The 13,695-nt window shown below is 51.2% G+C and overlaps 1 protein-coding gene across 6 annotated transcripts in view; it reads left to right on the top strand.

The window, feature by feature from the left end:
* Positions 1-13,695, top strand: part of FLI1 (Fli-1 proto-oncogene, ETS transcription factor) — an 89,745-nt gene that overhangs the window by 10,765 nt on the left and 65,285 nt on the right. Inside the window, exon 1 of one of the 6 annotated variants that reach the window (XM_030290850.4) lies at positions 2,868-3,651. The exons of 4 other annotated variants lie outside the window; for them this stretch is intronic. In XM_030290850.4, the coding sequence (XP_030146710.2) occupies positions 3,634-3,651 (18 nt within the window). In that variant the 5' untranslated portion in view covers positions 2,868-3,633. Of the gene's footprint in view, positions 1-2,867; positions 3,652-13,695 lie in introns of those variants that run through there. One more of the 6 variants, XM_012570786.5, reaches the window with a different exon arrangement.

The raw sequence follows: 13,695 nt of genomic DNA, 5'->3' as shown, positions 1-13,695 counted from the left end.
TGGGACCCGGCCCGGAGGACGGGGAGAGGGGCTGGGGACGTGCCGGGCGCCTGAGATCAATAATGAGCTAATTAAAAACGCCGCTCGACAATTCCGTTCCAGTCGTTAACGGAGTGAAATCGGAAAATAATAATAATAATAATAATAATAATAATAATAATAATAATAATAATAATAATAATAATAATAATAATAATTAGTAATAATAGAGGAGTAACTGACTTCTACAAGCCTGTCCCGACGTACGCATTTGAAATCTTCCGTGGTTGCCAAGATCAAATGATTTTCCAGCTGTCTGGTGGCGACCACATTAAACAGCTCCTAATTCCTCTGCTGTACGTACATGTGCAGCCAACGGGCGAGCACCAGATCCAGAGTGGTGCACACTGCTCAGCGCCTTTCCCCCGCCTGCCTCGGCTCCCTCCTTGGTTAAATGAAATAACAGTTCAAAACTCCGTTAGATAACACTTAAATACCCAGTTAAACACCAGTTAAAACCTCCGTCAAATACTCAGTTAAATAACAGTTAAATACCCAGAGTCACGGCACAACCACCTAGGATGATTCAGAGCTTGGCGTCCGGAGGTTATGAATATTTCAGCCTTTTCCAAAAAGCATGGCATAACTTCAAAGGCGGCTTTGGGCTTGGTTTTGAGGTTTTTAGGGGTTGTTTTTGGGGGTTCTTATTGTTTTGTTTTGTTTTGTTTTGTTTTTGGGGGGGGGTGGTGTGGTGGAAGCTGGGGGATTAAAACTAAAGCAGAAAGAAAAAATAATGCAAAGCTTCTATTTTTTCGTTATTTGGGAAGAAAATAGCAGATTGTTTGGCTTGTCTTTAGAATGTGTAACATCTTCGCTCATTCCCTCATCTCTTGGATTCTCCCAAATGCTGCTGTAGCCCAAACACAGGAGGAGAAGCACGGAGCATCCCTGACAGAGCCGGAATCACAAGTGACCTGAGCAGGCTCCGCTCTAGTCATCCCCAGACATGCAAAATAAACCCCTGCGGGTCACGGTGCCCGTCTGGCCATAAAATGCAGAATTGAGTTCCAAAAATATCTCCCGGTGGGATGGCGGGGGGTCTGTTTGGCAACTTCCCGTCTTTGGGAGCGGCGGGGATGCGCAGCGGGGGCCGGATTTGTTCAGCCCGGGGCTGGGCCAAGGGGGTTTGGAGGTGCTGCATTTAGGGGGGTTTGAGGGTGTCGGGCTCAGGGGTTTGAGGGTGTCGGGGTCCTCTCCCGCGATCTGGGCCCGTTTTTGGGCGGTTTCCCCCCGCCTCTCCCGGATCCTCGGCTCGCCCCGGCTCGAAGTGCCCCGCGAGGTCGGTGGGTGACAGAGGCTCCTGCCAGGGGATTTTTTTTCCTCTTCCTTTCGCGGCTGAGATCCTCAACCTGTCCTCTCCCTCACCTCCCACCCGCGTTGTTTGTCGGGGCTGGCGGGGAGCGGTGTCTGGAGAGGAAACCATTCGGGTTTTGAGAGGAGCGTTTCACTCTTCCCTTTAACCTCTCGTTTTTCTGGCCGCTGCCGCTGCAGCGAGGGGGGATCCGGGACCGGAGCACTGCCGGGGGGGCAGCACAGAGGGCACGGAAAAGCAAGAGGAATGAGGAAAGCAAAGGGTTAACGGTGATTTCTTTTAATTGAACTCCAGTTTTGTGGCCCTAGGCAAGGGGGGACCTGACCCCGCTAGCAGCATCCAGATGTGCGGCTCTCGGGGGACCCGGCGCGGCCCCGCAGCGCGGAGCAGACGGGAGAGGCCGCGGCCGGGCTGGCCCTGCGCTCCCCCTTCACCTCCCGGCTGCAGGCGGCCTCAAGCGCTGCAAGAGAGCCAAAAACCTCCAGGTCTGGTCACGTTCAGCCCCGTGTCTGCATCCCAACTGAAAAATTGTAGCTGAATTGATGAGGCTAATTTCAGAGGAGGGGGAGGGAGGGGAGGGAGGGGCAAGGGGGATCTGCGGCTCTCTCCTGCCAGCTTCGGGCTTGGAGAAATAAAGTATTAATAAAGCATCTCTGCCGCAGCCGGGGAGAAACACCGGTGGCATTATTGCATTTCCCTTTTGGAAGAAGCAGGGGCAGGATAACTTTGGATATAATTTTGCTTCCCCTCATCCCCTTCCCCGTGGCTGGACTAAAGACGGGGGAAACAAAAAGCCTGGACACGACTGGCACTGGACAAGGTAACTGCTCCACCGACGGGCGGGGTGTCCTCCTGTCCCGGCACTTTTCCTTCTCGCCCTCAGCTCCCTTCCCTCCCTGCTCTGTGCCCGCTGTGGGAGCGGGGCAGCAGGGCCGCCCCGCTGTTGCATGATGTGTTCCGCCGTGGTTATTTTGGCGAGGGCGGGGAGGGGGGGAGCTGGACAGGAGGGTATTGTCTCATTTCCCCGCTCCATGGAAGGCTTCGGCTTTTCCCGGAAAAAGGAAAAGGCGCGTTTCTCGCCCGCCGCTCGCTCCGGTTTGAATGGGAGGGAGGAGTGCAGGTCAGGGGCTCGCCAGGTCCGAAGCGAGGTCTAAAGGCTGCGGGGTTTTGTTTGCTGTGCCCGGCAGGACACGGCACCGAGCGGTCCATTGGGCGGTTCCGACAGCCATTGTGAGTGAGGTTCTGGCTTTTTGACCAAGTGGGGGTGTCCCCCTGCCCTGAGAGGATTTCACATCTTCGCGAGGAGCTCACACTGGGGAAGGAGGCTGGGCAGGGATCCCGGCACCTGAAAGAAAGGACGGAAACCGTCCGTGCCGATGCTTTTCCCACCCCAAATCCCACCCAGCGAGGCGAGAGCGGCCGGAGCCCCGGCTCCCCGCAGCCCCATCCGCAGCCTGCCTGGATCCGTCTGTCTGTCCCGCATCCGTGCGCTCCGCGCTCGCTCCGGGCAGCGGCTGCACCCTCGGCTCACGCTCCGTGCTGGGAGGCGTGAAGGAGAGGGCCCGAAATAGGCTTTGAATATGTTTTAATCGCCAGACTTTTTCTTTTCTCCCTCCGCCTGCCGTCACCGAATTGCATTTACGGTTTTCTCCCCTTAATTTTTCCCGTTGACTGGAAAACGCATTAATAAAAAAAATCTGTGGGAAGAGACGGAAATTCAGTGAGTCAGGCTAAAGCTGCTCCAGCCAAAAGAAAAAAAATGGCAAAACCCCACGTTAGACTAAGCCGTGAGATGACACAGGCTGGCTAGCACGGACCGGGGTGCGAGGAAAGCTCTGCGCTGGCCCGGCTGTCCCAGCGACAAACAGGAGCTGTGACAGAGGTGCCTATTGTTCTGCCTCTTCTTATCTAAATGGAGCAAATATCCTGTATGTAAAATATATATATTTTCATCAAGAAGGCAGGACCAGCGTAGAGACGAAGGTTTCCTCCTCGAGTGACTTCACTTCCCAAAATTAGCAGAAAAAAACGTTTCATCCGGTTAACTGTCTCTTTTTCGCTCTGCTGCAAGAAGCAAAGTTAAAAAAAGAGAGAGACCGAGAGAGAGGGAGGGAGGGAGAGAGAGGGGGAGAGGGGGTACGGAGAGAGCAACAAAACCGCTGGAAGGGCAGCGAGAAGAGCGAAAAGAGAGAGAAGGATAAAAAACTTCAGGAGGCGTCAGTCGCAGGCTAAACCGTGTCAATGTGTGGAATATTGCTGGTCCCGGCTGGAAGTTATTCCCGATGGACGGCACTATTAAGGTAAGGGGGCAGGAGGGGCCGGGGGTCCCCTCGGGCTGGGGGGTCTGGGAAGGGGCGCGGGGTGGGGGCCGGCTCCGGCCGGGCTCCCTCCTCCTCCTCCTCCTCCTCCTCCTCCTCCTCCTCCTCCTCCTCCTCTTTGGCCGCCGCCGCGTCCCGGGGCTCTCCCGTGGCTTCCCCGGCGCTCGGGGCTCCGCAGCCCCGGGCCGGGGCCCGAGGAGGGCCCGGGGAGTGCCCGGCTCCGGGGGCATGCCAGGGCATGCCAGGCAGTGCCAGGCATGCCAGACAGTGCCAGGGCAGCTCTGTCCCCCCGTGCCTCGGAGCTGGCCCCGGGCCGTGTGTCCCGGCCCCGCTCCCCCGGCCGAGGCGCTCTGCCTCTGCTGCTCGCCCGTGAGTTTCCTCCGGCAGCTTTTGGGGGTTTTGGCGGGGAAAAAGCCCCGGGCTGGAGGAGAACCATCACCCCGGCCTGGGGGAAAGGGAAGCGGAGTGAGGCAAATAAACCACCAACATAACCAACCTCTGGTGGCCTTGAGCAAGCCGGGCCGGGGCTGCCAGAGCAGTTCCCCTCCTGCCCTGCCCAGCTAACCCCAGCCCCTCCGGCACCCCGGGGTGCTGCCCCAGGCCGAGGCAGCACAGGGCTGGCAGTGGGGACCCCGGACCCCTGTGTGATTGTGACGGGCTCTTCTTGGGGAGCTGCGGAACAGGAGCCGCTCGAACAGAGGAGCCTTGAAGCGAGAGACGCTGTGGGTGTGTTTGGGTTGGAGGATTTCGAAAGATGCCTATCGCCTGCCTGGGTGGGGTGGCGAGCTCTGCTTAAAAGTGCTTTTTTTTTTTTCCTATTTTTTTTTTTCTCTTTTAAATTTTTTTTTTAAATTTTATTTTGCTGACCTGGGTAGAACAAAGTTGCAAACGGGCAGGAACTGAAACTCTCCCTTAGATTGCAGCTTGTGACAAGTGCACGGTTTGGAAAGGTCTCAAAAGAAGGGGGAGGGAAGGAGATGAGCAGGAAGAGAAAATGGAAAGAGGGAAGAAAGAGGGAGTGAAAGGGTGAATGTCAGAAAGGAAGGGAGAAAGCAGGAGTGTTGAAAAGCACAATATTTGGGAGGTATGGCTGGAATAAGACAGGTTTTCCCCTCCACCTCCTCTGATCTGTAGCAAAAGTAACCTGGGCCTCATTCAGGATACATTTAATGCACCACAACTTTCTTTGATTTGTGGAGCCCTAAATATTGTGCAGTGAAAGTGCAGAAATTCTCCATCTGTGCCTTTGCTGTGGTGCACACGTGGCCCTGCTTTTCTGCCCAGGCCAGGAGTCCCCTGCCCCGTCCCTGGGCAGAGCTGGGCCGGTCCCTGCTCCTCTGGAGCCCCGGGAGCTGCTCCTGGCCCCGCTGCCCTGAGCTCTCCCCCGGCTGCGGTTTGGGGATGAGGAACTGCAGCGCTGCGAGCTGGGCTCAGTCACGCTGGAGGCTGTGGCCAAAGGAGGAACTCGGCCACAGCCCAGGTCACTGCCCGGGGCTGCTGCCCTGGGGCTGCTCTGCAGCCGCTCTGCCATGCCCTGCTGCCCTGCTAGGGCAGGAACCCTGGCACTCCTGGGGCTGGGAGACACGGCACCCAGACACGGCATCCAGAAACGGCATCCAGACACAACATCCACACACAGCATCCACACACAGCATCCAGACACAGCATCCAGACACGGCATCCAGAAACGGCACCCAGAAACAGCACCCAGACACAGCATCCACACACAGCATCCACACACAGCATCCACACACAGCATCCAGAAACGGCATCCAGACACAGCATCCAGACATGGCATCCACACACAGCATCCAGACACAACATCCACACACAACATCCACACACAGCATCCAGACATGGCATCCACACACAACATCCACACACAGCATCCAGACATGGCATCCACACACAACATCCACACACAGCATCCACACACAGCATCCACACACAGCATCCACACACAGCATCCAGAAACGGCACCCAGACACAACATCCAGAAACGGCACCCAGACACAGCATCCAGACACAACATCCACACACAGCATCCACACACAGCATCCACACACAGCATCCACACACAGCATCCACACACAGCATCCACACACGGCATCCAGACACAGCATCTCCTCCTGGGCTCCTTTACCGAGCCATTCCAGGACCAGCAGCACTTTGCAGGTCCCTGTGTCCTGTTTGTCCCCTCCGCCAATGTACCCTCTTTCCGTGCCATGCACTGAGATCAGTGCTCCTGTCCTGCCCAAAGGAATGAGCTGAGGCTTCTTGGAAATGTTCATGCTGGGCAGAAAACTGTGGAATGGAGGGAGTGGCAGCCTCCCCCACGGCGAGCCTGGCTGCAGGGAAGGGTGAGACCCCCCTTGCCTGGCTTCTCACATGTGAAGGGCAGCACGAGAGGATGTGGCTTGAGATGCTGCAATGCTTTTGGTGTGCTGAGCTCTGTACTTAACCTGTGCTGCAGGGCGGGTGTGACTCTGAGGGCACAGCAAGGCAAAGCCGGGCACATCCAGAGCAAAGCCATTTAGCAGCAATAGTGCCCTCAGCTTTGCTCTTCCATGGAGGCATTGAATTATCTCAGAGCTCTGCATTTGTGTGTGTGAAAATATATGGCAGAAGGATGCACATCAGTGACTAGAGGGCAAGAAAAACACAGAGAAATGTTCTTTCATCATCTGGGGCGGTCCCAGATGAAATCTGAGTTCCGGCGTGGGGAAAGGCACTTCCCACCCCAAGCTCAGAAATACTCCTGTCCTTGGAGAGGACTACTGCTAGATTTGGGACAGGGCTGTGCCCTCCAGATGATTTTCTTCTTGAGCAATTTAAATTTGACAAGTGGCTATTTTTTTAAGCCTATGCAACGCTATTGCACAGACTAATTGCTTTAATTGAGTTGAAGGCTTTAACTGCAGGCTGGCAGATGCAGGGGTTTGGGTCCAGCCTACTTTGCAATCTCCCGTATTTGGTTTTGTCTTAGGCTGCATTACCAAGACAGGCTTGTACTTTCCTCTTCATCCTCTTATCAGAAAAGGTCTTGATGACTCTCTGACTTCTGGTTTTACCTCCCTAGAGTAATTTACCTGCACACCTGCCCAGCTGGAGGTGAAGGGATAAATCCACTGGAGGCTTGAGCTGTCCCAAGGGCTCAGAGCCACGCTGGGGAAACGGGGCATGGGCAGAGAATAAATGCAGTTGGGATGATCCTTGTGGACATGGATCCCACGTGGACATTGTGTGCAAGGGTGAATTGAATTGTCCTCAGGCTTTCAACCCAAGCAGGGAATTCCATGGATATAAACACAAACCACAGGATCAGCTCGGGATTTTAAGTCATCATTCCCCACCATGCACTGACTGACATCACGTGTGACAGTGCTGAGTCGATGCACCATAAAAATGAACACTTTTGACTTTATTCACAATGCATTATTTATCTGGAAGAGAATTAGATCACCTGCTGAGGAGGTTGGTTTTTGCTGCATTCTCTGAATAGTCTGTGTAATACCTGCCATGAGCAGAACTGGCTGGCTTGGGAAGTGCCCCTGCAGCAATGCTCAAAGAGCTCTGTGGAGGAAGAAGTGCAGGAAATCTGAGTTATTTCCACCTTCTGTTCATGTGCTGTGAACAGCACTGGCAGGTGATGATGGCAGCCAGTGAAACTCCTGACTCTTTTAAAATTAGTTAGCACTAATTTTAAATAGTCACCAACATTTTCATTGTGCCTCTTTCACTCAAATCCCATCTTCTTTGGGTTAACACCCCACTTTGACCGACTCGCATTGTGTTTGGGGGACTTGGTTTTCATTGCCTCACAATAAATCAGAAAAGGGCACATCTCATCAACAGCAAGATGCTCATGCATGGCCTTCCTCACAATAACAAATGGTGTGGTTTCGGACTGCTTTAATTGTTTCAGTTCCACTTTATGTGTGGAGAATAATTTAAAAAATACATACTGGCCAGAGCCTGCCTGTTCATGGAAAAGCATATTTGTGTGGCTCTTGCCTTCATTCCTGGAAAAAGCAATATTCAGCTGTTGTGACCATCAGAGAGCCAATCTGAGGGCCGTGCAGCGAGGGTTTTGCATGATTTCAGTGGAGGACAGCCCAGCAGTGTCCTGAATGCAGGACTGGTGTGCTGGCGCTGCCACAGCAAAGGGTGGGGCCGGGTTTTGGAGCAAGCACTGTCTTCTGTGAGCTGGAGGCGTTTGCTCTCCCTCTCAAACTTGGCCCTGGGGATCTCGGACTAAGAAAATGTTTCCTTTTTGAGCAATTTTAGTGTCTTGTTTGGCTCTTTTGAATCACCCCGGCTTTGGCCTTTCCTGGCTAAAGGGTGTTGACTCCTGGGGCAAGGCTACTAATCTCCACACTGGAAAAATCATAAATAAATCACAAATATTTGAGGGACAACAACTTTCCATGTTGCTGTCCCTCAAAAGCAATTTGGAACAAAACCATCTGGAATTTCCAGGGCACAAACAGCAATATTCCCTCCTAAATAATCTCTAGTCAAAGATACTTACATTGCATAATAACTTTCTAACATCAAAAACCATTTAGAAAGGTTTTGTATGGGGATATTTTGATGCTGCTGCTGAATTTTCCCCTGGTGCTGGCTGCCACTTGCCAGCAAACACTGGGAAAGCCTTTTCCAAGCCTGTAGTGTACTTTTTCCTGCTCAAAAAAAGGCTGTTTTCTCTGAAGAAAACCTTTACCCAAGAAAACAATGCAACTGCTTGGATTTGAAGCCCTTGGGGTTTCGCTGTGAGGCTTTGAGGAGGCGCTGAGAGCCTGGCGTAGTTTCTCTTCACCTCCACAGGATGTGGTCACTCAAAGGAGTAGCAGTGCCTGTCTTGAGGGTTTCATGCTTTTATTTTAGTTATTGATTTTAATTCTGGGCTATTCCTTCTCTGAGATGGGGAAAGCAAGCGCTTCTGTCCCTGCTCACAGCATTTCTTGCCCTGGGAGCTCTGTGGGGTGCAGAATGCTGTTCCATCAGTGTCACCATCAGGAGCAGCACAGGGAGGCTGCACCTCGAGTGAGCTCTTAGATGACACCCTGAGAGGTGAGATGTGCTGGGGGAAGGGCACTTGGAGCAGGGTTTGCAGGCAGCAGAGCTTATTTCCTTCAGGTCTGCCCTTCCTGGACTTACAGGAGCGTTTTCCTCTTGAGTTCAGCTCCCATCTGCTCTGAAGGGTCAGGTCTGGAGCACATGAATGTACAGCCTCAGCACAGAGCATCTCCCAGCCTTTTTTCCCCACAACCTATCGGTGTTTGAGGTTCCTTTAAAGCTCCTCATCCGCTGCCCTTGAAAAACTAAAGTCTCTCCTCGTGGCTGTGTTCATCTGAGCACTTACAGAGAGACCCTGTGTCCCACCTCAGAGCAAACATGCACCAGCAGCAGAGTTAAAGGAGCCAAGGGAGCATTAACTTCAGGGTTTCAGGTATTTGTGGGTCTGCTGAACCCCTAAAGCTGCAGAAACCTGGTGTGCATGGATGTGCCCCTAGGAAAAGCAGGTCTAACACATCCAGTTAAGTTCTACAACTTGGTTTGAAGCCAATTTGCACCAGAAATGTGAAATTCTCTTCAGATCTCTCCCCTGAATTGGACAGCAAGTCTGTTTCCCTGCCTGTGCACACCTGAACACAGATGCTCCATGCAGGTGAAGCTCTGGCATCTAAAAGGAGCTGCCTGAGGGCACCTCAGTGACATGGGGCCTGTCACACAGCCCTGGGCGAGGGCCAGGGACATTTTCTGAGCCAACAAATGTTTTCAGACAAGATTGTGGCCACACATTTATAGCTGGGTTTGAAATACAGACTAAAATATCCCCTGAAATGTGGGTTTCTGCCTCCCTTGGGAATCCCTTGTCTGAGGTGGAGCCGAGTCGGGGGCACTGTGTCCCCTCAGACACCTGGGCAGCCTTCAAGCTGTATGGACAGCCTGCTGTGTGACAGGACACTGCCTGCTCCGCTCTGCTGAGTTCCAGGTATCAAAGCCTTCAAGATGGTGATGCGTTTTCTGCTTGTTTTCTTCCTCCCTCTCATCACCAGGCCACATAATTACTGATGCATATCTCCCCCGCCGGTAACACCCACCTGGAAACCTGGCTCTGTGCTGAGCTTACCACAAACCGTGCCTCCCTCCTGCCCTCCTCCCCCACCTGAGGCTTCTCCTTCAGCCCAGGCAGAGCCCCAAACCAAAGGGATGTGCAGCAGGAGGTTCAGGCTCTCCTGACAAAGCTCTTGCTTCTCCAAACAGCACCAAAGGCAAAATTTGGGAATAACACCCTGACAAGGCCCATGGGATATAGAGGAAGAAGGTTCAGTCACACAGAGGTTGTGCAAAATTCCAGCCTTTGCTTCTCTTCAGCATGCTGTACAGAAAATAACCCTTCAGGTGTGTTCAGCATTCTTTTCCTGCTTTTTCACTAAAATCCAGTGAGAAGCACAGCCCAGGAGAGGAAGTGTCATGGATAAGCTTGCTCCTTTATTTGCATTTATCTCCTTCTTGTTCTTCCAGCATAGACCAACCCAGGACTCTACCAGGGCTGTGAAGGAGTCAGAAAAAATTAAAATAAATTAGAAAGCCTTAAGCCCAGCCTGCCAAAGCTGCATACCCAGGAACTGTACGTTACAATCCTTGTCAGTCATCCAGAGGCAGTGAAAAATAACCCAGCAGGCAGCAGAGACTCTCATTACTCATCTGCTGATTCCTCATTCAGCAAAAAAAATGCCCTTCTTAATACTGCTGGTTTTGATCTGAGGGGAAGAGATAAATCAGCAAGAATACAGTTTTTTAAGTTGGCTGATGAGTGAAAGAAAGAAACTGGAGTAAGGTATGGTGGGGTCAGGGGAAGGTGTGGTGAGTTCAGGAAACCAACTTCTGTATGATGAGAACATACTTATTTGAATGGCTTTTATAGCAGCTTTTCTTAAAAAAAAAAAAAAAAGAAAAGAAAAAAAGAAGAAGGTAAGGAAAAGATTAGGAGAGGTTAAAATACTCTTTTTACAGCTAAGTGCAGAATTTGGCTCTCTGGTTTCTTCTGAATATCTCTTCTTGTTGTTCCAAGCTTGATTGACTTATAACTGCATCTGAACCAACCTCACATCAGTTCCTTTTTATCAGTCCGAGTGAGACTTCCTGTGCTCCACAGTCTGGTTTCCTGATGTGTTTCCTTTTTCCTTTTAACAGAACAAAGGAAACTGTAACTCCTCCGCTGCTCCTGTTCCCAATCTCCTTGGGACTGCACACACTCTCACCATCCAGCCTTTGCCTTGTCTTTTCCCTGCCTGGAGCTCCAGTGCCCTCTTCATCTCTGCCAGCTGCAGAGGGACAAGAACGGTGCTATTGAAAGGAAACCACTGCCACTGGCAGCCTTGAGTAGCTAAAATGTAGTAAAGCAGAAAGGGAAACTCTTCACCCAAAGGCTCAGTGTGTCACTGCAGATATGGGATTTTTAATGTCCTGCTGAAGAAAATATCAAGTGTTGAGGTCTCAGTGATTTGGTCAGGCTGATGTGAACTTTGATACTTGAACCTGGGAATTTATGTCCTGAAATGTGTGGGCCACTGGTGGAAATGTGCCCCAAAAAGGTCACACATGCACAGTCACTGCTGTGGCACACACTGGAACTGGCAGCCCTGTATATTATATTTTAATTTGGATTATTTTCAAAGCACCACACTGAAGGGCAATTACCCTCTTCTTGCTCTGGTTTTCCCTCAGCTGTGAGGGACTGCAGCTCTCCTTCAGTCCTGCCATTCACACAAGGCTGCAAAATCCAAATCCTGCCCAGAAGTGAGGATCCTTTTCCTTGGGAAAGCCCTTTTCCCCCAGCTGTTCTGCTGAGATGCTCCATCCCTTTATAACCCCCATATCTCAGAGCTGAGGCTTTTTCTGCACAAAAATCCCAAGTTCTTGTTGACTTGACTGACAAGGATCCCTTGTTTTCCTGTTCAGACAGAGGAACACCAGCCCAGAGCAGGACTGAGCAGATGCTTATACAAATCCTTCAAACACAACCAGAATTCACTGGACAAGTGTGGAGTTGATGTTATTGCAGAGTTCAGAGCAAAGCTGGGCCTGATTCCGAGGAATAGACACGGGATATCTGCAAATTCCCACTGAAATCAGTGTAAAGATCTCATGCTGAGGTTTTATCCATTCATCCAGACCCAGGAGCTCAGCAGGATTTCTGTGAATTCTGTGAATTCTGTGAATTCTGTGATGAGAAAGGAGAAGGGAAATCGGGCTGGGGAGGCAAAGGGAATTTGCCAACTGAGCCTGCCCAGAGCAGGCAGCTGAAATCCAAATTTATTTATTCAAACCATCAGCACTCAGGAGTGGCGGGATATGGAATAGCACTCAGGAATGGCAGAATATGGAATAGGATTGGAGAATCTGGACTTGGCTCTTCCCTGGATATGCCTGAACGTGTGTCTGTGGTGTGGAAGGGTGGCCAGAGCAAGGCCCTGCTTATACCAGGCTGAGGCAGCAGAGGATTCCTGCACCACATCCAGGGACAGGCAGGCAGAGTTTCCAGGGAATTCTGCTCACCCAACACTAAGGAAGCAGCAGGGGCTGCAATTACTTGAATCCAGGAAAATAACATCACTGCCTCCCTAGAGAACTGCCTTTCTGCACATTTCTGTGTACTGCTTTGAGATGTTCTCATGCACCTTTACAGTCCAAAATGTCACTTTTAATCAAATCACTTTGGGCTGCCCAGCAAAAGGTATCAGAAAATTTTATCCCCACTGTAAAATCTAGGGGAAAATCAAGGAAGTTTTGCCTTTTCTGCTGTGTTCTGTTTATGGAGCAATTTCTATACAGTATAATTCAATTTCCATAAAAACTCCATTGATTTAATCCCTATTAAATTCTGAGGATTTGTCTGAGAGGGTTGTGCTGCAGCTCAGCCTTTAGGACTGACTCCTGATTAGAACCAGAAGTCGTGGCTCTATGATTAATTCCCTGTATTATGGGGATTGTCCCCAGAGGCTCCCATCAAGGAGAGCCCTGGCACGTAGATGGAATAGGAGCCCAAAATCCAAGCAGGCAAAGGGAAAAAGGAAAAACAACCAGAAGATGAAATGCAGGAAGCATCTGGTCACTCAGCAAGGCACCAGCAGAGATGCAAAGATTCTGTTCACAAGTTCCTGGCGTCAGAATTTCCCAGGGACTAGTGAATTTTAAACACCTTCCATGGTTTTACCACTGAAAAATCACCAGAGGCAGAAATTATTGATACAATATGAGCTGAAAAGGGGACAAATCCCTTCAACATTGATCCCAAAAGCCTGAGAGCTATTTTGAGCAGCTGCTGGGGGTGTCTCCAAGGCCACTGAGGAGCCAGACCAGAGGTCCTTCAGGGCCACTTTGCTGCATCAGGAACAATTTTCTGTCCATGACACTCCCAACCCAAGGCAGAATTCACATGACACAAGCCGTAACAGCCTTCCTTAATTAGATCTAATATGCCCATGTGTATCTTTCCACAGCACAAATATTTATATTTAGCAGATATTTCTAAACTCATACATCTGACTTTGTTAGAACCAACCAAGCTTTAAAATAAGCACTGACTGGAGTGATTTGTTAGGCCAGAGGTCTCAGTATCATCCTGCAAATATTACCAAAATTGTCTTTACCAGCTCCAGTGACAGGAGACGGAATGAGCCCCGGTGAGGGACAAAGAGTGCAGGACCCTTGTCAGGGTCTGGGCTGCTGTGACCTGCACACATTTCTCCTGAATCTGTTTTTCTGCCAGACAAGCGTGTGTGCAAGTTTTCTGTGTGTCACATTCTACCCCAGAGATGTGAACCCCCCCAGGACACTGGATTGTGCTGGAGACCCGAGATGTCTCCAGAAGGCAAAGGGAGGAGCTGGCTTGTGCCCAGTCCTGCCCTGCCACCCTCATCCAGCCTCTGTGCCCAGCACACGGTTGTGTCCTGCAGTCTGGGCTGCAGAAAGGGAAGCAGGGCCATGGGCAGGTGGGATGGAAAGTGTTCTCAC

Source organism: Taeniopygia guttata, chromosome 24, assembly GCF_048771995.1.
Source record: "Taeniopygia guttata chromosome 24, bTaeGut7.mat, whole genome shotgun sequence".
NCBI classification, from domain to species: domain Eukaryota; kingdom Metazoa; phylum Chordata; class Aves; order Passeriformes; family Estrildidae; genus Taeniopygia; species Taeniopygia guttata.
The sequence above is the reverse complement of the archived record's forward strand: the minus strand, read 5'-3'. Positions and strand labels throughout refer to the sequence as shown.